The sequence below is a fragment of the Rhinolophus sinicus genome, chromosome 3 (assembly GCF_057876585.1).
Source record: "Rhinolophus sinicus isolate RSI-liver-muscle chromosome 3, RSI-T2T, whole genome shotgun sequence".
Taxonomy (NCBI): domain Eukaryota; kingdom Metazoa; phylum Chordata; class Mammalia; order Chiroptera; family Rhinolophidae; genus Rhinolophus; species Rhinolophus sinicus.
In genome coordinates this window covers 197,799,544-197,820,147 of record NC_142503.1, presented here as the reverse complement: position 1 = coordinate 197,820,147, position 20,604 = coordinate 197,799,544, and the positions used below count along the sequence as shown (strand labels likewise).

The 20,604-nt window shown below is 52.2% G+C and overlaps 1 protein-coding gene across 5 annotated transcripts in view; it reads right to left on the bottom strand.

The window, feature by feature from the left end:
• The window catches only part of EVL (Enah/Vasp-like), a 141,310-nt gene that overhangs the window by 34,852 nt on the left and 85,854 nt on the right, over window positions 1-20,604 (bottom strand). For all 5 annotated transcript variants that reach the window (XM_019751597.3, XM_074326938.2, XM_019751595.3 and 2 more), the window contains exon 3: window positions 19,225-19,402. In XM_019751597.3, coding sequence (XP_019607156.2) covers window positions 19,225-19,402 — 178 coding nt within the window. The remainder of the gene's footprint in view (window positions 1-19,224; window positions 19,403-20,604) is intronic.

The following is a 20,604-nucleotide window of genomic DNA, read 5'->3' as shown; positions in this document are numbered from 1 at the left end:
TAAAGTCCTGTTCCCCTTCCCCAATAAAATCTTAAAAAAAAAAGAACTACCTCATGACCCAGCAATTCCACTTCTGGAAATTTAGCCAAACAAATACAAAACACTAATTTTAAAAAATATATGTACCCCTACATTCATTGCAGCATTATTTACAATAGCCAAGACATGGAAGCAACCTAAGTGCCCATCAATAGATGAATGGGTAAAGATGTGATATATATATATACACACACAATACACACAATACACACACACACACACACACACACACGAATATTACTCGACCATAAAAAATGAAATTTGACCATCTGTGATAACATGGATGGACCTAGAGGGTATTATGCTGAGTGAAGTAAGTCAGACAGAGTATGATAAATACCCTATGATCTCATGTGTAAAATCTAAAGAACAAAGCAGAAACAGACTCACAGGTACAGAGAACAAACTGATGGTTGTCAGAGGGGTGGGGGGTTGGGGAGCTGGGTGAAAAGGGAGAAGGGATTAAGAAATACAAATTGGCAGTTACAAAATAGCCACGGGGATGCAAAGTACAGCATGGGAGTATAGTCAATAATATTGTGATAACTACGTATGGTGCCAGGTGGGTATTAGACTTATTGGGGGATCACTTCGTAAATTATATAAATGTCTAACCACTATTCTGTATACCTGAAACTAATATAAAATAACACTGAATGTCAACTGTAACTGGGGAAAAAAAAAAGACTAGGGTCTTGGCAGATACCATGTTTCCCCAAAAATAAGACCTAGCCAGACAATCAGCTCTAATGCATCTTTTGGAGCAAATATTAATATAAGACCCGGTCTCATATTATATTACAGTATATAAGACCGGGTCTTATATTATAGTAAGATAAGACCAGGTCTTATATTAATTTTTGCTCTAAAAGACGCATTAAAGCTGATTATCCGGCTAGGTCTTATTTTCGGGGAAACACGGTATGACCCTTTTAAGGTCTTTCTCCTTTTTCATACCATGAGCCGATGTGCTAGTCATAGTTAATTAATTAAATGTATTTGTTTCTTCAACAAGTATTTATTCCCAGTTTTTCACTCCAATGGAGGGAAGTTATCCCTAGACCAGATCACCTAAGAATATTCTGTTACTTATGCTTGGTTTGGCTAATCTCCAGCTGTGCCTGGGTCCCTGCGGTCTCCCCGTGCTGGCCACTCCTGCACTCTGCTGGAGGCCAGTCCATTCTCTGCCCTCTGCTCCTAACCTGGAATGGCCCTTCCAACTCAGGGGTGAGCACCCCAATAGCTTGGTGTGCTCTGGGGGTGTGTGGGGAAACAGGGAGAACACTGACCACCCCTCTAGGGCATCAGTCCTTCTGAATGGCAAGTAGTTCACAATGGGGAAACAAGCACAGATGTAGCATGGAGTGGAAGGGGTCCCTGGAGGCTGGGGGTCTCTTTAGGCCACAGGAAAGGCGGGCTTCTGGCCGCCATTCAAGGCCCATCGACCCACGCCAGGATGAGCCTCCAACTGCTCTCGCCTAACTTCTGCGGTTCTTCTGGAGGATACTTGCATCTTCCTGAAATGTTTCTTTTTTTCCTGCCTTCCTCTGTGGCTCCTCGGCCTGTGATGTGGCATGTTCCCATGTGTTCCTGTAAACCCCGCCATCCTGAGGCCTGCTCAGGGACTTCCGTGAAGCTTTGTGACATCTTCAGAGGGAACACGCCTCCTCCGAGCTCTGCCTGGCTTAGGCAGCCTTTTACTAGAGCTAAGAAGGTGCTTGTCTGCTGCCCCTGCTGGACTGTGAGCACCTTGCATGAGAGAATCACCCTACTTGTCTGCGTCCACCTCACCATGTCTTATTCTCAATGACAAGCCCTTATTATCACTCCATGGAACGCATCAGAAAATGGGGTTTCAGAGGCATGAACCACCCACCTAACTGGTGGTAAAGCTGGGTCAGGCCAGGACTCTTCCGTCGCCCCCAACAGGGCACTGTGTTCCTGTGAAACAGGGAGCAGGCAGGGGTGCCGTCCACGCACCGGGGTTACCGAGGCCAGCCGGCCAGAGCAAGCCACCAGTGACTCCACTCAGGCCCGAGCACTGGCCGCAGCACAGGGCTGCGGGGAGCTCTGGGCCTCAGAAAGCTGCAGGCCAGCTGTGATCCGCCCAGAGAGCCATGGCTTCCGGGCGGGGTGTCAGGCTGTGACTGCTCCCTCGGAGGATCTGCCTGGCACGGAGAGACGGCTGTGAAAGCCTGGGGCCCCCAGGGTGCCTTCCTCACGGCTCCAGAAGGTCTAGGCCCTAGAACAGTATGCTCAAAGGTCGCCCTTCAGGACCTGGCGCTGCCTGTCTCTCAGATCTCACCTGCCCCCAGGCCCTCCGGGAGGGGCAGCTCTCCTGTGGATGGCGCCAGGCTCACACGCATCTCTGTGCCTCCATACGTGCAGCAGCCTCCTTTGGCTCCTCTCTCTCCTCGAACTGGCAAACGTCTAACATCTTTTAAGAGCCAGGGCAGGCATGCCTGCCCCAGAGGCTGCCCTGATAGCCCTGCATGCAGGCCTTCTGTCTAGTCCCCCGCAGGCCCTGTACCCCCTCGTCACAGCACTTGCCAGCCTGTCCTGCCAAGTCTCTTCTCCCCACCTGACCGAGCTCCGTGAATGTCTTACTCATCTTCTTGTGCTGGCCCACGGCCCAGAAGAGATGCTCAGTAAATGGCTATGGGCTCACTCGTCACACAAATACCACTAAGCGAGGCACTGGGGACATAGCCGGGGCACAACCTGCTCCCTGGACTTAGGTGCTGGAAAGGAGACAATGGGAAAAGACACAGCAGGGAAGACAACTGCAGTGGCAGGTGGGTGGGTCTCACCTCTCCGATAAGGTGACGAGTGAGCAGAGGTGTGAGGGCAGGAGCCATAGGTTACTTGGAGGGAAGGACATTCGAGGCACAAGGCATATGAGGTGAAGGCCCCGGGTCAGAAGCATGCACGCGGAAACAATGAGGAGACCAGGATAAGTGGGTGAGGTAGAGAGTGGGCAGGAAGTGAATCAGGAAGGAAGCCAGGGCCAGGCAGGTCCACGTAGGCTTGGTAAGGGTTTGGATTTGATTCTGAGTAAGACTGCAGGTCCCTGGAGAGTCCTGAGCAAGGGCTGATCTGACTCGGAAGGATCAATCTGCTTTGTGTGGACAACAGAAGGTCCCAGACTAAGTGCAGAAGGCAGGCACATTTCGTAGGCTGCTATCGTGAAAACGCAGTCGTTTGTTGAATGAATGAATGGATGAAGGCAGGCTGCAGAGAAGCAGGTGGGGGGCAGAGCCTCAAATGCGCACACTCTGTCCACTCTAGAAGCTGTAAGTTGTAGGCCAAGCTCAGCACTTGGGTGTCTGAGTTCCTGGGATGGTCACTTACTAAGATGTGTGAGTTGGCTCTTACCACGTGTGAGCTAACTTTGGCAGAAGGCTGACCTGTGAACTGATCATTCTTTAGGAAAGGTATTACATATGCTAGGTAAGAATAAAGAAAATAGAGGCTAATGAATTTCTGACTTACTTAGAAGATGTGGGTACGTGGCTACAAAGATGGGTCGGGTTGATGCCCGTAACAAAGAACCCATGACCACGCTCAGTTAGGATTCAGAGCACGGAGGCCACCTGCTGACCAGGTTTCCTGGAGACAATCTGGTCCAATGGGCAGAGACCTGGACTTGGAATTAGGAGACCGGGGCTGTCACTCCCTGGTGTGGCCTTGGACAAGTCACTGACTGCTGTGGGCCTTGGTTTCTTCCTCCTTAAAGTGGGGACACAGTTCTGACGTCTCCCTGAAAGTCTCAGGAGGACGTGAGGAAGACCCAAAGGAGACGAGGTCCAAGCACAACGACGCGTGGGAAGGCGGGGCCTGCACCACAGAAGACCTGTCCCTCTCCTTAAGGAGCAGGTGGGTGACACCCCTGGGGGCGTCACTTCTTCTTCCCATGCCAGTCATGACTCTGGCCATTGCTGAGGGGTGAGATCCAGGACAGACTCTTGGGATTGGGTGCTCTAGGAACGGCAATGACAGCTTGTATTCTTATGGTGCCTGACAGCTTACAGATTCCCATCCAGTTTATCATCTCAGCATCACAACAACTTTGTAAGTGGTTATTAAGTTTGTTTTAGAGATGAGGAGACCAAGGCTCAGGGTGCTCAAGGTTTAACAGCTGCTATGTGTGACAGGGCCTGGACCATGGGCATGGCACCTGTCACCTGGCCCAGAGTCTGTGTCATTCCTGTCAGTCACCTGTGCTTCCCCAGGCTGCTCACTGTGCCCCAACCTGAGGTGCACAGGCAGGCACGGGCGAGGCAGCATTCTGTCATGGACCACTCGCTCTCTCAAGCCCTGATTGGGCAGTGGTGTCCAGGCTGTATCTACGGAAAACTGAAATCCGCAGAGACATCTTCCCATTAGTGACAGGAAGACAATCCTGGGGCTGGTAGAAGGAGGTCCTGCTTCTCCAGGATGTGAGCTGCAAACACTGACAGCTCTTTAGAGGAAGACAATGGTGGCAGCAGCATGTTCAGAAAATCAGAGGGGTACAAAGCCCTGCGATATGCAGAGGGAGACCCCTACGGTCAGGTGCAGCTTCTTCGGGGACCACCAAGCCACCATGGTCTGCTTGTGACCCCAGAATCCTCCTTACCTTCGGATCCCCATCTACCCTCAGTCCCGTAGGCCCGGATCACGCCCCACTTCCCTCACTCCCCCAGCGCTCCCCACCATCCCAGCCTGGCTTCCCTCTGTGTCCCAAAGCGCGGGCTACCGGCGTCACTCCCGGAGTTGATATTGTTAATATTTCCAATATGTTTTTTTAAAAGAGTAACTTCAAATAGCTATAGTAATTTACAGGTGACAAAGAACTTTCACAACGCTGCCCTCACAACAACCCTGCGAGGTAGGTAAGATCAACCTACTGTACAGATGGAGAAATCGAGTCTCAGAAAGGTGACTTGTCCAGGGCGTACCTTGGCACAAGCTGCACGTGAACCGAGGTCTGAATCCACGTCTGATGCACACGCACCTCAGAGTCACAAACAGCTGTAGGTCCGTGAAAACAAGGCTGCTGGCTGGTGCAGGCGCGCTCCTGGGTTGAGGGGCGGTGCTCAGAGGGCCAAGGTGACGGGTGCGATTTCTGTGTGAGACAATTCTATTTGCCATGTCCCTCAATCACAGATAGCACCCCTCACCTTGCGCCCAGTTTCACAGGCTGGCGAGTGGCACTGGTTCAGGAATGTCGTCTTGGTCTGCAGCGCATGGTGCGATGGTAGGAAGCGCCAGGCTATGTGAACACACAAAACAGACACGGGCACCCACTGGCGAGCCCACCAAACCAAACACCTAGGATGTGACAGCCCTCCTTCAGGGCGCCGGAGAGGTAAAAAGCAAGCTGCCTGCCCTCCAGGGGCTCACAGTCTAGAAAGCAAACCATGAGTTCCAATTGTGGGACTAGAGTGTGTTCAGAGCTAGGCAAGAGCCCCGTGGTCTGCTGGGGCGCCCGCAGGGAGGGCAGGGCAGCAGTAGACAGCACCTCGAGTGCAATGCCCCTGGTGGGGGGGCACAGCCTGGACTGGCATGAGGGGAACTCAAGTGAGGCGGGAGCCAGGACGTGAGGGGCTTGGTTCTTTAGAAAGGCCGCGCGAGAGGTGCCAGCAGGGAGGACAGACTGAAGAAGGGGAAGAGGCGGACTGGTTATGGTCCTGCTCCAGCCCTCCAGGGGCAGACGATGACTCCAGGGATGGAGGTGGTGCCAAGGAGGCGACCATAGTCAACGATGGGTCAGGGGTCAGGCCCAGTGCACAGCCTGCGTCAGTATAACCGTCCAGTGCAATCCCAGTGTGGGGCTCGGCCTGGGCCCAGAGGCCCACGGCCCGGCAAGCCTGTGGGGTCGTGGTTTGCTCATCTAACTGGTGTGGATGCAGCAAGAGCTCATACATTAGACAGTGCGCTGGCTTTTGAGGACACTTTCTGACTCTCCGACCTGGAGCAATAGGACATGCTCATGGGTGCGGCTAAGCGCTATGACGGAGGCCGAAGCAAAGCACCGCGTGGGGGGGAAGAGGCGCGTGAGCTGTCACAGTGGCTGGAAAGGCCTCACTCAGGAGCAACGTCTGACAGGAGTGGGCTCGAAAGTGTGGGGGAGGGTCAGAGGGGACGGCGGGCAGGGGGCATTCTGGCACAAGTGTGGCCTGGTGCCCGGTTGGCAAGGAGGACGAGGGCGGTCTCTGAGCAGAGGCTGGCCAGGAACTGGCCCACAGGGGCACTCAGGAAGTGGCCACCAGGCGGCAGTAGGGAGTGGGGCGAGGACGCAGGGAGGGTGCCTGGGAGCGGCTGACCTCCCCCTTTCAGGTGGCCACGTGGCGGGACCTACTTTCCAAATCTCAGGTGGGGCAGACAGTGCCAACAGCCTCAGCAGGAGGTAGATGAAGACAGCCCAGTATTTCTTTTTCCTTAGGGGAGAAAGGCAGGTACTTTTCAACGAAAAGGCTTATGAGACGGAACAACGTGAGGAAAGGCTGTCTGTGTACAAGTCCCCGCCGGGGCCCCTTCTCATGCTGTGGTGATGCTGCACTGGGTATCGATTAAGGACACGGGACATTGGGAAAACGTGTCACTCGGCACCAGGAGGGTCATATCATGAAATCTGCCAACGGTGTTATTACAAGCAAACCAACTAAGAAAAGGATACACCGTCATATTCCAAGGTTCATAAAGATAAGCACTCATTGTGTTTAATTCCCCCCATGTGGATTTCCATTAGGCTGCCAGGTTCTTCTTCTTCTTTTTTTCAGAGTCCCAACAGATAAAAGAAAGTGGAAGTAGTTTGTTTGCATCAGGGTGAGGCCCTGGCATACCTAGGTGAACCCTTGGAACTCCTCAAAATAACCAGCTTGAAATTCACTGCATTCAGCCTTGAAACTATAAACAAAGTGACCCTGACTACACGTGGGTCTGGCCCACCCACTGCCCAACCCTCCAGTACCAGGCTCCACCATTCGGAGGCATTCCTATGTCTAACCTGTGCTAACGCTTCCAGAGGAAACTGCATCCCTGCACTGAGCTCGGATGCACCAGGCGTTAACCCCTCATTTCCCGGCCAGGCTTGCCCTGGCCAGCGAGTCTTCAGAACTCCTGCCCTCCGCACTGCGCTGTGCTCTACACCCATGGCCGCATTTGAGATAATTACTACCCATTTTACAGACGGGAAATGGAGGCTTGGAGGAAGAGTCCTGCCCAAGGTCACACAGCCTATCAGCAACAGCCGGCAGCTCCTGACTTCTACCTGTGAAAGAACTTCTTGCGACGGTCTAGCTCTAGCAGGACAACCGCTGTCCCAGGTGGCGCGGGGACACATGCATTCCAGTACCCTCTCCCCACTCCAGGGGCTCCAGGAGACATCCTAAGGTTCTGGGGAAAGAGGCTCCGTCCTCCAGCTCTGGGTACAATGGACCTACGGGAGGTGTCTATGAGCCCTGACCCACGGCGTGTGCCATGGCGGGGGCTCTCTGCGCCTTCTCTTCTACACACATTCAGCTCAGTCACAGTGTGAAGTTTGGCCAGCTCCCCTTGTCACTCCCAGGGACCTACTGGGAGTGTCTATGACTTTGCAATGAGTGGGGGTTGCCGGATCTTCTGATTTGGAGAGTTTCTTGGGGTCTTAGCAGGAGTTGAAACGTGAACCCTTTGTCTTGGTCTGGGGTCTCCGCACTCTGTCCTGAGTTGACAGGAAGAGAGGTGAGGCCGTGGGAGAGTGAGCTGAAGGGTACCGTGGCTCCTGAGGCAAGAACAGTGGCGAGCTTGCCAGGTAAGGGCAGGCGGTTCTACCCACTGGGAAGGTCTGGCCACATTTCATGAGAGAGGACCACAAGGGCAGAAAATGGACAAAAGCAAGCTCACGCACGTCCTCCTGAGCTCGGGTTTTCTTGTCCCTCAGCCTTCTTCCTAGACCCCAGGGAGAATTCTTCCTTTGGAAGGAATGAGGGTATCAAACCTGGGCCACCTGGGATGGTGGGAGACAGTGTGTGGGCCTCAGCTCCGCCCCTGACTTGCTGTGACCCTGCGCAAGTCCCTGCCCTCACCGGTCTCAGTTTTGCCATCTGCAGAATGTACACAGTTCCTGACGCTGGAGGCTCCTTTCCCTCGCTCCCACCCTCAGCCTCTCTGGCTGACTACCTTCTGCCACCCCAGCCTAGGCTCTGAGGAGGAAGCTTTTCTCAGACATTCACTCCCGCCGCCCACGTGGCTGGATCCCATCAGCTGGGGCCTGCTTCAGGGGCCACTAGGACCCTGCTCTCCCAGAACAATGGGACACAATGACACAATGGTAGGGGGAAGTTTTCAGAGAACCTAAAGTAGTTTAATGAAAGAGTACTGGATCTGGGGAGAAAAAGTGGAGCGGGGTGGGGGGCAGCCTGAAGGAAACAGGCTTTATTTACTGGACACCTACAAGTATGAAGTGTCTTACACAGGTATGGTGTAAGGTAACCCTCCAACAATCAGGGGTATTATTATATCCACTTTACAGATGAAGTGACTTGCTCAGGGTCTCACTGCTTACAAGCAGTGCAGCAGGAGTTTGTCCTAAGTGTGGAAAGTGGTGTGCCCAGAGGGCATGGAAGCCCAGAGGGCATGGAAGCTCTGTACCCCTTGCCCATCCCTAACCCCAGGCATCTTGTGAGTCCTGGGTTACATCCTCTATAACAAACCAGAAATCTAGTCCTACAATGTCTTCCTGAGTTCTGAGAGCAGCTCTAGCAAATTAACTGAACCCCAGGAGGGGTTCGTGGGAACCTCTGATTTATAGCATGTTGGTCAGAGAAGCACAGGTGACAACTAGACTTGTGATTGGTGTCTGAAGTAGGCGGGGCGGGGGCAGTCTTGTGAGACTGAGCCCCTGACCTGCAGGCAACGCACACACGTGGTGTGAGACCACATGGTGAATCGCTGAGGGTGGAGGCCACACGAGAGGACCGAGGTGTTCCCCTTCACACCACGGAGCCGGCCGGAGAGTCACGTCCTTTCCCCTACATCATGGCGCTTCTACCCCACCTCGCTGCCTCTGCACGGGAAGAGGAACAGCGTTCTGACCGCAGCTTCTCTTCCTGACTGGGCCAGGTCTGTAGCTGGTCTGGGCCAAGCCCTGACTTCCTCCCTCTGGGGGTCAGTGTTCTCAGCTGTACAATGGACACAGACATTGGGCTATCACCTGGCACTGTCAAGTGACACACTGAGACAATGGATACGAAGCAAAAAGGAACAAGCAGTCCGATTTTACAGAACTTCTAGTCCAGCCTCCCAGACTTAATGGCCCCTTTTCATTACAAACGTTTTAGAACGTTTCTTGATTCCTATATTATCTTGAAGTGAAATTCACAGATTAGATAACATACATACGTAAATTAGGGAAAGCAATGCCTGAAGTGCACTCTAGAGGAGGAGGAGACGAGATCTGCCCTAGAACATACACGGTAGCATGCCATCATAGTTGCTCACACAGCGACACGGGGACACTCAGTTACGTGACCGCACAGGTCCCAGGTAACGCTGATGCTACAGACAGATTTGATCATGGGGGGCTGTGTGGGTGAAAACAAATCTCACAAGGGACAATGTTTCTAAGACAGAAAACAAACCAAAGCACAAGTTTCCTTTGAAGTACGTGGTAATTCCATTCCTAGAAATTCAGCACATATGAAAACTGGTTAAAGAGAAAAAAGGGAACGCTGTTTAAGACAGAGTTCAGTCTGGCTCAGGTAATGAAGTCTGTCACCTCCATGTGCTGGTGGGAGATGCCAAACAAGACTTCACTGTGCAGGCCTGTCTGTCACAGTCAGACACCTCCCACCCAGTAGAGAGACAGCGCCGTAAGCGGCTGAGAACTGACTCCTGACTCCCAGGCCAGGCTCCGCCCACTGATTCTAGTGAACTCCCGGAGGGACGAGTTTCCCCAGGAATTACCCACACTGTGGTAGGGGAAGCATCTTCCTTAGTCGAATGGGACTTGGCCACGCCCCTTCATGTCTGTGCTGTGCACCTCAGAAGCCTTCCTCACCCATCATCTCCTTGTGCTCTCATGCCGTGAGACAGACACTGCACCCCATTGTACAGACGAAGAATCCAGGCCCAGAGTCCGGGTCTGCCAGCTCCTGGCCACCAAGGTCTCTTATCTACTGAGCAGACGCAGCTCACCTGCAGCATATGGAAAGGGCTGCGACCGGCCTCAGCCGCCAACGACCTTGGAGAACAAGCGGACAATGCAGACATGACCTTACAGCGGCTCGATGAGGGAGGAAGGTGTATTTATTATCTGTCACCGAGCGCGAAAGCGTTGCCAAGGGAAACCCAAGACCCCTTGGTCACTAGAGGACGTGCAGACTTCGGGAGGGGGAAATTATGCAGGTGTCCCTAAAGGTGCAAGAAACCTGCATTCCTCCACAGTACGGCACTGAATTAAAGCTGCTGCTGAAAATAATGGGGAAAATGAGATCACCAATTAATGTACAAAAAATGTTCACCCTACCAGTAAAGAAAAATGCAGATGAAAACGATACGTTTTCCCTTCTCCTGAGTTACTAAGATTGGTAAGAGCTCATGCCTTGTCCTGCTGAAGGCCAGGCAGTGGGTGATTGTCACCATGTGCTGGACAGAGTGTAACCCAGTACCCTCATTCTTCAAGGCATCTGGGAAAGATATGTCAACTTAAAAACTTTTTATATTGTTTGACTCAGAAATATGCCCAGGAAATAACTGGACAAGTGTGCAAGGACAGACGTGTAAGATGTGAAGCATACACACAAACATACACATGAATATAACAATGAAAAATGGGAACAACCTACATGGTCAAAAGCAGAGAATGGTTAAAGTACGGTCCATCTCTACCCGGCATTCAGTGCAGTACTCGGGCCACTTAAATGGTGTGCTGATCCGCCTTCCTGACACGGAAACACACTCATACCATAGCGCCGAGTGAGGGGAGCAGCTTAGAAGACCGCATGTGTAGACTACTTCTGGGGAATAGCTCCTCACTCATATATGAACACAAGAATCTGGAAGGGTGGAGAAGTGTTACTAGCAGTTACCTGTGGGTTGTAGGAGTAGGCGTATTGTTTGTTTACTTGTCGGTATTTTCTATTTTTCTTTAAACTTTTTATTTATTTTAAGCGTTTTTCCAGGACCCATCAGCTCCAAGTCTAGTAGTTGCGGAGGGCGCAGCTCACAGTGGCCCATGTGGGGATCGAACCGGCAACCTTCTTGTTACTAAGAGCACTGCGCTCTGACCAACTGAGCTAACTGGCCGCCCCCTACTTTTCAATAATAAACAAGGACTGCCTCGCCCAGCGATTACGGACGAGGAGGGAGGCTCCGCCAGCTGTGCGGGGACCCTCCCGAAGGTACAGAGGACATCCCACTGCTGTAGTTTCCTCACAGGGTTTTAGCTGCTCCTAGCAACAGGCACGGGGACAACACGAGTAAGTGGTGAACTAGGATTCACTCCTGTCCACACAACACACACAGAACCACCACCATCTGAGCTACAAGGACTTGTGCACATCTTGATCAAGCCTGTATCCCTCCTTTCGGAGATGGGGAAACTGAGGCCCATAGAGAAGTGACCCATCTGAAGTCACATAGAGAATCAGAAGCAGACTCACATGAAAGCACAGAGAAGCAGTTGTCTCTTTAACGCCACTGAAGTGTGAACTGGTACCTGCCAAGAGAACACACCGCAGGGGTGGGGAGCCCGAGCTGCATGGGGTGTTCAAATGCAGCCTGTGGTGTGGTCCCACTGAAGACAGTGGGCAGAGGGAGCCTAGGCAAGTGCTGTCTGGAGCTGACACCAGTGGTTCAGGAGTCGTGACGCTGCAGACCCGCCACACTGAGGCCGTGTCCTGGGTCGTCCTTCCGCAAGCAGCTGTAATGTGCCATGACCCACGCTCACTGGCCCGCCCAAGCCCCCACGACCCCCAAAGTGAGAAGAGCTGTGGGTGCAGGAGGGGCTCCCAGGACACTGGCTTGGTGGCCTCCCTCTCTGGACTATGAGGCCCTGCAGAGTTGTAGGAAAAACACTGCATTTCCAACTGGAAGCCCTAACTCTGACTCTCAGTTCCAGCAGAAGGCACCGTCAGACATGCCAACTTTCTGAATCCCAGACCCCCATGTGAATAAATGTGTGTAACAGCAGCGTGGCTGACGACCTGCTGGAAAGAAAAGCACATTATGAGCACTTTAGAACATGAGGAAGCACTTCCTTAGCCAGATGAGGTCTCCCTGCACGGCTGGGCCCTCAGGTGCCAGGCTGCTTTTCTTTAAGAAGGGCAAGGAAGGGGTGTAAGGGAGAAGCAGCCTGGTGAGAAACTAAAGCCTGGGCTTGGGAGACAAGTCTAGATAATACTGTCATCACTATCATCATCACCTTTGTCATCCAACAAAGCCAAACAAGTACCAGTCTGAGCTCCCACCTAAGTACGAGCACTGCCAGTGGCCACGGACCTCGTCATGCAACATCCGGAAACCCAGAAAAGCTGGGCTGCCTGTCTGTGAACTGCACTCTATGAACAGCAGGGGCCAGCAACCTCCACGGAGAGCTGCAGCCTCAGGGAGCTGTGGCCTCAGGGAGCTGTGGCCTCAGGGAGCTGCTGCCCCAGGGAGGTGCTGCCCCAGGGAGCTGCGGCCTCAGGGAGGTGCTGCCCCAGGGAGCTGTGGCCTCAGGGAGCTGCTGCCCCAGGGAGGTGCTGCCCCAGGGAGCTGCTGCCCCAGGGAGCTGCGGCCTCAGGGAGCTGCTGCCCCAGGGAGGTGCTGCCCCAGGGAGCTGCGGCCTCAGGGAGGTGCTGCCCCAGGGAGGTGCTGCCCCAGGGAGCTGCGGCCTCAGGGAGGTGCGACCTCAGGGAGCTGCGGCCTCAGGGAGGTGCGACCTCAGGGAGCTGTGGCCTCAGGGAGGTGCTGCCCCAGGGAGGTGCGGCCTCAGGGAGGTGCGACCTCAGGGAGCTATGGCCTCAGGGAGGTGCTGCCCCAGGGAGCTGCGACCTCAGGGAGCTGTGGCCTCAGGGAGGTGCTGCCCCAGGGAGCTGCGGCCTCAGGGAGGTGCTGCCCCAGGGAGCTGCGGCCTCAGGGAGCTGCGGCCTCAGGGAGCTGTGGCCTCAGGGAGGTGCTGCCCCAGGGAGCTGCGGCCCCAGGGAGCTGCGGCCTCAGGGAGCTGCGGCCTCAGGGAGGTGCTGCCCCAGGGAGCTGCGGCCTCAGGGAGCTGCGGCCTCAGGGAGCTGTGGCCTCAGGGAGGTGCTGCCCCAGGGAGCTGCGGCCTCAGGGAGCTGCGGCCTCAGGGAGCTGTGGCCTCAGGGAGGTGCTGCCCCAGGGAGCTGCGGCCTCAGGGAGCTGCGGCCTCAGGGAGGTGTGGCCTCAGGGAGGTGTGGCCTCAGGGAGCTGCGGCCTCAGGGAGGTGTGGCCTCAGGGAGCTGCTGCCCCAGGGAGCTGCGGCCTCAGGGAGGTGCGACCTCAGGGAGCTGCGGCCTCAGGGAGGTACGGCCTCAGGGAGGTGCGACCTCAGGGAGCTGTGGCCTCAGGGAGCTGTGGCCTCAGGGAGGTGCGACCTCAGGGAGCTGTGGCCTCAGGGAGGTGCGACCTCAGGGAGGTGCTGCCCCAGGGAGCTGGGACCCAGCTCCACCCAAGGGGGCTTTGTGGAGTTAGCCTTCCTTCTCCTTTGTTCAGAAGACAACCCGTTATTAAGAACCGCATAGCACCTCCTTGCCCCCAAAACAACCTCAGATGTCAATTTCTACAGAAAAAAACCCCAATAACCCCGTGTTTGATTTTCCCTGTCCACTGAGATAATCTCTGAACCCAGAGCCTTTTGGGTCCCAAGAGAACCCTAAGCCAGCTCTGCACTCCTGCTCTCCACCAGGGACCTGAAGACGACAACCTCCATGACGATTAAAAAAAAATAAAAATCTATCTATCTATCTATCTATCTATCTATCTATCTATCTATCTATCACCTAAATTGGCGTTAGGTTCCCTAGGTTGGGTCTGAAATTGAAGAATGAACATCCCACCCTCACTGCTGTGAGAAGGCAGATTTTGTGGGCACCAACGAACAATGTCAGAAAACCAGATCTTTCATTGGTCAAATGCCTGTCTCTTCCTAGTAGAACGTAGGCAGACAAAGTATTACTCTGTTGTGACCATTTTCTCTCTAATTCTCTCTCTAAAGTATTAAGAATCTTGGCTCGACAGTGGCTTCACTAGGCTGAGCGGTAGGAAGGGGCACAGACAGACACAAAGCGTGGCCTCTGCCTCGTGTTAGCACGCAGACTGGGCGCCTGCATGAATGAGTGAAGTCTGAGTTTGAATTTCTGCTAATTCTCTTGGCGGTGGCATTACAGGGAAGTCACGCCCCTCTCTGAGCCATGGCTTCCTAACCTAACGACATTATCTGGGGACTCGTCTGCAGGGCTGCGGCGGGCCTCAGGCAGAAGGGGCAGTGAAGGCTGTTCACCGGTGTCCTCAGCAGCTGGGATGGTCTCACAGTTGCTTTCAGGTTTCTATCTAAGTATCTCGTGTCTGGCAGGCTTGGAAGACCCCAGAGGAGGCCACACAGGTGTGTTTTCACACACGAGGAGGGAGAAGCAGGCACTGCTCAGCAAGACCCAACCTGCTTAGAACAGCCCAGGACTGGAAGGCGCGAGCCCCAGATGCCACCGCAGAACGAGAGGGAGAGGAAGTTGAGGGCGAGATGTACGCGGTGCCGCGTACTATACGGGGCCCTTGAATCCTCTCCACACCTTTGTAAGTGGGGCTTATGAGCCCATTTTCTCTCTAATGGCTTACTAGGGGCACTGAAGCTTACAGATAATGACATGTAACAAGACCAAAAGGGGAAGAACCAGTATTATTCGTGCTCTTATCACATATCAGGCACCACACGCCAAGTGCTTTATAAACATTTCAAATTTCAAGTTCATAACAACCGTAGGAAGCAGGGTTTATTAGCCCAAGGCCACAGATGGCAGAGCAAAGACCTAATATAATAAAGATCTAGCTGCCCCCAAACAAATGCCTTTTTCACTATAGCAAACTGCCTCCCCCCAAAAGAGGGAGGATGGAATTTTCTGACACAGAGGGGATTTCGTAGAAAACGTCACAATTAGCTGGCAGCAAGGGGCCTTGTGTGGAGCCAATGGGCTGAGCAGACGGTGGAGACGCTGCCTGACCTGGCACCAGGGCTCACGGCTGAAGCACAGTCGGAGTTGCAACTGCCGTGACAAGGAGCCAATGACGGAGACACCGACTTTGGATGAATCCCGCAAACATAATGTTGAGGGAAAGAGATCATGTACAAAAGCACATACTGTATGAAGTGCACACACAGTGAAGTTCAAACACAGGCAAAATTGCCGTTGTCACAGATGCTGACACCCTGGTTGTCCAGGGGAGGGGTGGGAGGGATATGGTTTCCATCAGGACGCAGGGTCCTGGCTTTCACATGTGTAGAAGCCCCTCCAGAGGCACATCTCTGGATCTGTGCTCGGAGTGGCGCCTCAGGTGACGAAAAAGTGTAATTCTCCATGGGCCCAGAGTCTCCCCTCCACCGAAGGTCACACCCACAGAAGCAGGTCAGGACACGGCCAACAAACCCTGACGGGGCAACTGCGACTTCTGAGAGTTTCAAATCAGGCCACTCGCACACTGTGACCACACCCCCCAAACTAGCTGCTGACACCCACAAAGACCTACACTCACTCTGAGTGACTACCTGACACTGAGGATAAGCTATTTCCTCAGAATGGGTCACAGGTTTCTTATGTGAAAATGAGGTGGATTAACTGATCTCCTTGCGATTCTATGGAGAATTTATTAGGTTGGTACAAAAGTAATTGTGGTTTTGGCATTGTTGAAATTTGCCATTTGATACTGGAATACATTCTTAAATGTGATTATGTTACACATCATTTTAATGCACATTTCTTGCTTAATGTTTTTTTGCTAATGACTTATTATGTGCTGTTTATTTCACATTTATTTTAGACAATGGAAATGATGTTAGACAAAAAGCAGATTTGAACGATTTTCTTATTCGAGTTCAAAATGGGTCATAAAGCAGCGGAGACAACTCACAACGCTAACAACGCATTTGGCCCAGGAAATGCTAAGGAATGTGCAGTGCAGTGGTGGTTCAAGAAGTTTTGCCAAGAAGACGAGAGCCTTGAAGATGAGGAGAGCAGTGGCCGAAGTTGACAACGACCAACTGAGAGCCATCATCGAAGCTGATCCCCTTACAACTACACGAGCAGTTGCCGGAGAACTCAACGTCGGCCATTCTATGGGTGTTTGCATTTGAAGCAAATTGGAAAGGTGAAAAAGCTCGATAAATGGGTGCCTCATGAGCTGACCGAAAATAAAAAAAATCGCCGTTTTGAAGTGTCATCTTCTCTAATTCTACACAATAACAACAAACTATTTCTCGATCGGATTGTGACATGTGACGAAAAGTGGATTTTATACAACAACCGGTGACGACCAGCTCAGTGGAGGAACTGAGAAGAAGCTCCAAAGTGCTTCTCAAAGCCAAACTTGCACCAAAGAAAGGTCATGGTCACTGTTTGGTGGTCTGCTGTTGGTCTGATCCACTACAGCTTTCTGAATCCCAGCGAAACCATTACATCTGAGAAGTATGCTCAGCAAATCAATGAGATGCACCAAAAACTGCAACGCCTGCAGCCGGCATTGGTCAACAGAAAGGGCCCAATTCTTCTCCACGATAAGGCCCGAGTGCACATTGCACAACCAATGCTTTAAAAGTTGAACAAGGGGCCGGCCCAGTGGCTCAGGTGGTTAGAGTTCCATGCTCCTAACTCCGAAGGCTGGCGGTTCGATTCCCACATGGGCCAGTGGGCTCTCAACCACAAGGTTGCCGGTTCGACTCCTGGACTCCCACAAGGAATGGTGGGCTGCACCCCCTGCAACTAACAATGGCAACTGGACCTGGAGCTGAACTGCGCCCTCCACAACTAAGATTGAAAGGATAACAAAAAGTCCTGGACTTGGAAAAAGTCCTGGAAGTACACACTGTTCCCTAATAAAGTCCTGTTCCCTTAAAAAAAATAAAAAAGGGGAAAACATGTTGAACAAATTGGGCTGCAAAGTTTTGCCTCATCTGCCATAGTCACCTGACCTCTCGCCAACTGACTACCACTTCTTCAAGCATCTCGACAACTTTTTGCAGGGAAAATGCTTCCACAACCAGCAGGATGTAGAAAATGCTTTCCAAGAGTTCGTCAAATCCCGAAGCATGGATTTTTATTCTACAGGAATAAACATACTCATTTCTTGGCATAAATGTGTTGATTGTAATGGTTCCTATTTTGATTAATAAAGATATGTTTGAGTCGAGTTATAATGATTTAAAATTCAAGGTTCAAAACTGCAATTACTTTTGCACCAACCTAATAAAGTAACTAGTAGCTTTCATTTAAGTGGTTGCTTTGAAAAAGTTAGCTGCCTGATTCAACTAAAACCTTTTCTTGCCCCTCAATTATCCCTGTGCAGAGATAAAGTGAAGCTTAATGCTCTCACATCCTGGGGCGGTTCAGATCAGAACTATAAACTCAGCTCGCTTTACTGCGAAGCTCAAGGCTCTTGGGTGGAAAAAGACAGTTTAATAAACATTTATTTGGTGCCTACACTGTTTCAGGCTGGTGTTGGTCGCTCCACACGGCTGTGGGTGAGCGGCCTCTCTACCACACATCCCAAGTTCACAGCCTAAAATCCACACATCTTGGAGCCATTTCACGGTGGAAAGTGCATGGCAAGTGTTCTGTGCACGACTTATGGGAAGCATGCTCAAACCATGTTCTTTATTTACTAAAAAAAAATCCCCCAGGCTTTAAATTGGGTCCCAGAGCTGCAGTATACCAGGCCAGTGAACGTTTAAAAGCCACCTCCCTCCACGTCTCCCCGCTTCCCACCCAACGCTGGCTGCAGCAGCAGCAATGACAGAAATTAATACCCACAATACTAACACTGGGTGACTGATATGTACCAGGCAGTCTGCTAAACATCTTTCTTTCTAGCGCGTTTAAATGTAAAAATAGACCTGTATCGCCCCCGTTTTATAGATGAGGAAACTGAAGCACAGCAAATGCAGTAACTTGTGTAAGGGTTCCTCAGCCAGAACGTGGAAGAGTCAGGACTCAGGCCCAGCAGCAGGTCCCGAAGCCTGTTCTCAACCAGCGGGCTCCACCAGGTAGGAGCTCCAGCCAAGCGCAGGGTCACATCCGGGGTCATCAAGACACCCATGTGCTGGAAAGCCTTGTCCTCCCTCTGAAGCCAACACTGCAAATTTCCATAACAAACCACACGTATTTTTGCTTCTTTGCTTTAACTGCCCTGCTGAGAAACTGGCCAGCACCGGCTCACGGACTACGCCAGGTATCAAGCCCTCCCAGTCTTCCAGGCCTCAGGGGTCTTTCACTGTGCAGTCCCCACCACCTTCCGGTTTCATTCCCAACCTGTCTCCTATGTGCACCCTGGGCCCAGAAACGCTGCAGTGAACTCTTTCCAGCACACGCCGAGCTCTCATGCCCGTGGGCCTTGTACGTGCCAGGGAGGCCCACTTCCACCTCTGCCTTGTGAACTCCTCACCCTTCAAATGTCACCACCCCATCGAAGCCTCCCTTGGCCGCCCCATTTCCCTTTCTGTGTTCCCAGAGTCTCCTGCTCACACCTTATTGGGGCACTTATCACAGTACTTACAAGTGGCAGGTTATGAACTTATCTGCTCTGAAATACTAAGTGCCTTGAGCGGAAGGACTCATGTATTCATTTCTAATCTATGCTGCCTGCCAGTTTCTTATACTCAGCAAGTATTTAGCAAACGTTTGTTAATCATATGAATAACTGAATTCTAGAATAAACTGTTGTTTGCTCCCTTTCAGCTCTGCGAAACGCAGATTCTAGAAGTAGGATGCCCAGTGTAAACAAACCTGGACAGGTCGCTTCTGTAGCTCACAAATGGCAAAAGATGTGAACGTCATTCTCTCCTCTTTCAAACTGTTAATCTCCCTTTAAACCTAGAGTCAGGCTGCAGTTTCTGTGGGAATCCACGGAACGTCAGCTCAACATGGTGGCGGGGCAAGGACGCACCGAGAGACAGAGCTGTGGGAGGCGCGGGTAGGACGACGGGGAGCTTGGCACCAGCCCAGGCAGGGCCCTACTTACCTCCTTCCTGGGCATTCATGACGTTAAGGGCAAACAGCATGGCATTGCAGAAGGTGGTCGCCTCTTCCTTACTCGCGAAGTTTAAGCCGTAGACCTGGCGGGCGTCTCGCCACTGGTGGAAGGTTGGTGTTGCCTGATTGTACTTCAGCCCTTTCACGATTGAATAATTGATCACAACCTGGAGGGGAAAAGAGAGAGAAACACGTGTAAATAAATAAAGGGTAAGTGAGCTGGAGGGCGCGGCTGTGGGGCAAGGATATTGTGTCCCCTGGGGCTACCAGAGGACAGGGAGATGGGGTGGGGTCACGAAAAGGGGAAAGCATGGCCAGCCAGCTTATCAACATGATCTAAGAACAGAGAGGATTTGAAAACCAGGAATTTAATTTAACAGATAATGCTGCACGGTCAAAACCTTCAAATGAGAGTCCTGAGCTGCAAGTCAGGTTCCTTGTGTCCTGGTCCTGGCCCTGCCTCCCAGCTGTGTCACCCACGGTGGTCACTGTACCTCTTTGGGGCTCAGTTTCTCCAGTTAGAAAATGGGGATAATAATCCTGGCTCTACTGACCTCATGGGGTTACTCAAATGTCACAGTGTCATGCATGTCTTATCTAAACTTCTAGGAGTCTTTTTGAATTCCTATGCCTCCCTGAGCCCAGTACTTAGAATGCTTTCATAGACGGGTTATTAGTTAAAAGGACAACCTGGAAAAGGTAAAGTGTGCCACACACATGCACAGCATTATTAATATCTTCATTATTAATCAATCAAGATATATCAGCTGACTGCCAGGAGGAATGCCAGGCCCAGCAGGAAAGCTGCAGAGAAGACCAAGGCAGAATCCAGACACTCAGGCACTTACAGGTAGTCAGGGAATTCCACACCAGGCCCGCCTGACCTCTAACTTTGCTCTTTACACATTTAACAGAGAATTATTTCAAAGTTCTATAAGACTACATTCAGCAAGGAGGGCTCAGGGAAGGCGTGGGAGGCCTGGAGCCATTTTTCTGAGTCCCTACCCCTCTGCTGGTCGGAGTCACATGACCTAACGTCACAGAACTTATTAGTCATCAGGTAAGCAAGGCCAGAGGCTAGCAAACGTGGGCACTACCCAGAAGAGCTTTTCCCCAGGCTTGGCCAGGTGGAAGGCAGGTTTGAGTTGTCCTACACTGGAGAGAGAGAAAGACAGCAAGAGCGAATGTATACTTAGGGTGCTGGGGTGGTTCTCCCTCTGGGGTTAGCTGGAGGCCATCAGAAAAAGGGCTGGAGGTTTTGTGGCATCTATGCATGAGCAGAAGCACAGTGACCTGTGGTTCAAACCACTCCTAAGATTAGCAGGCACACCCACAGTGACCAGAGCGAGGGGGTAAGACGCTGTTCCTT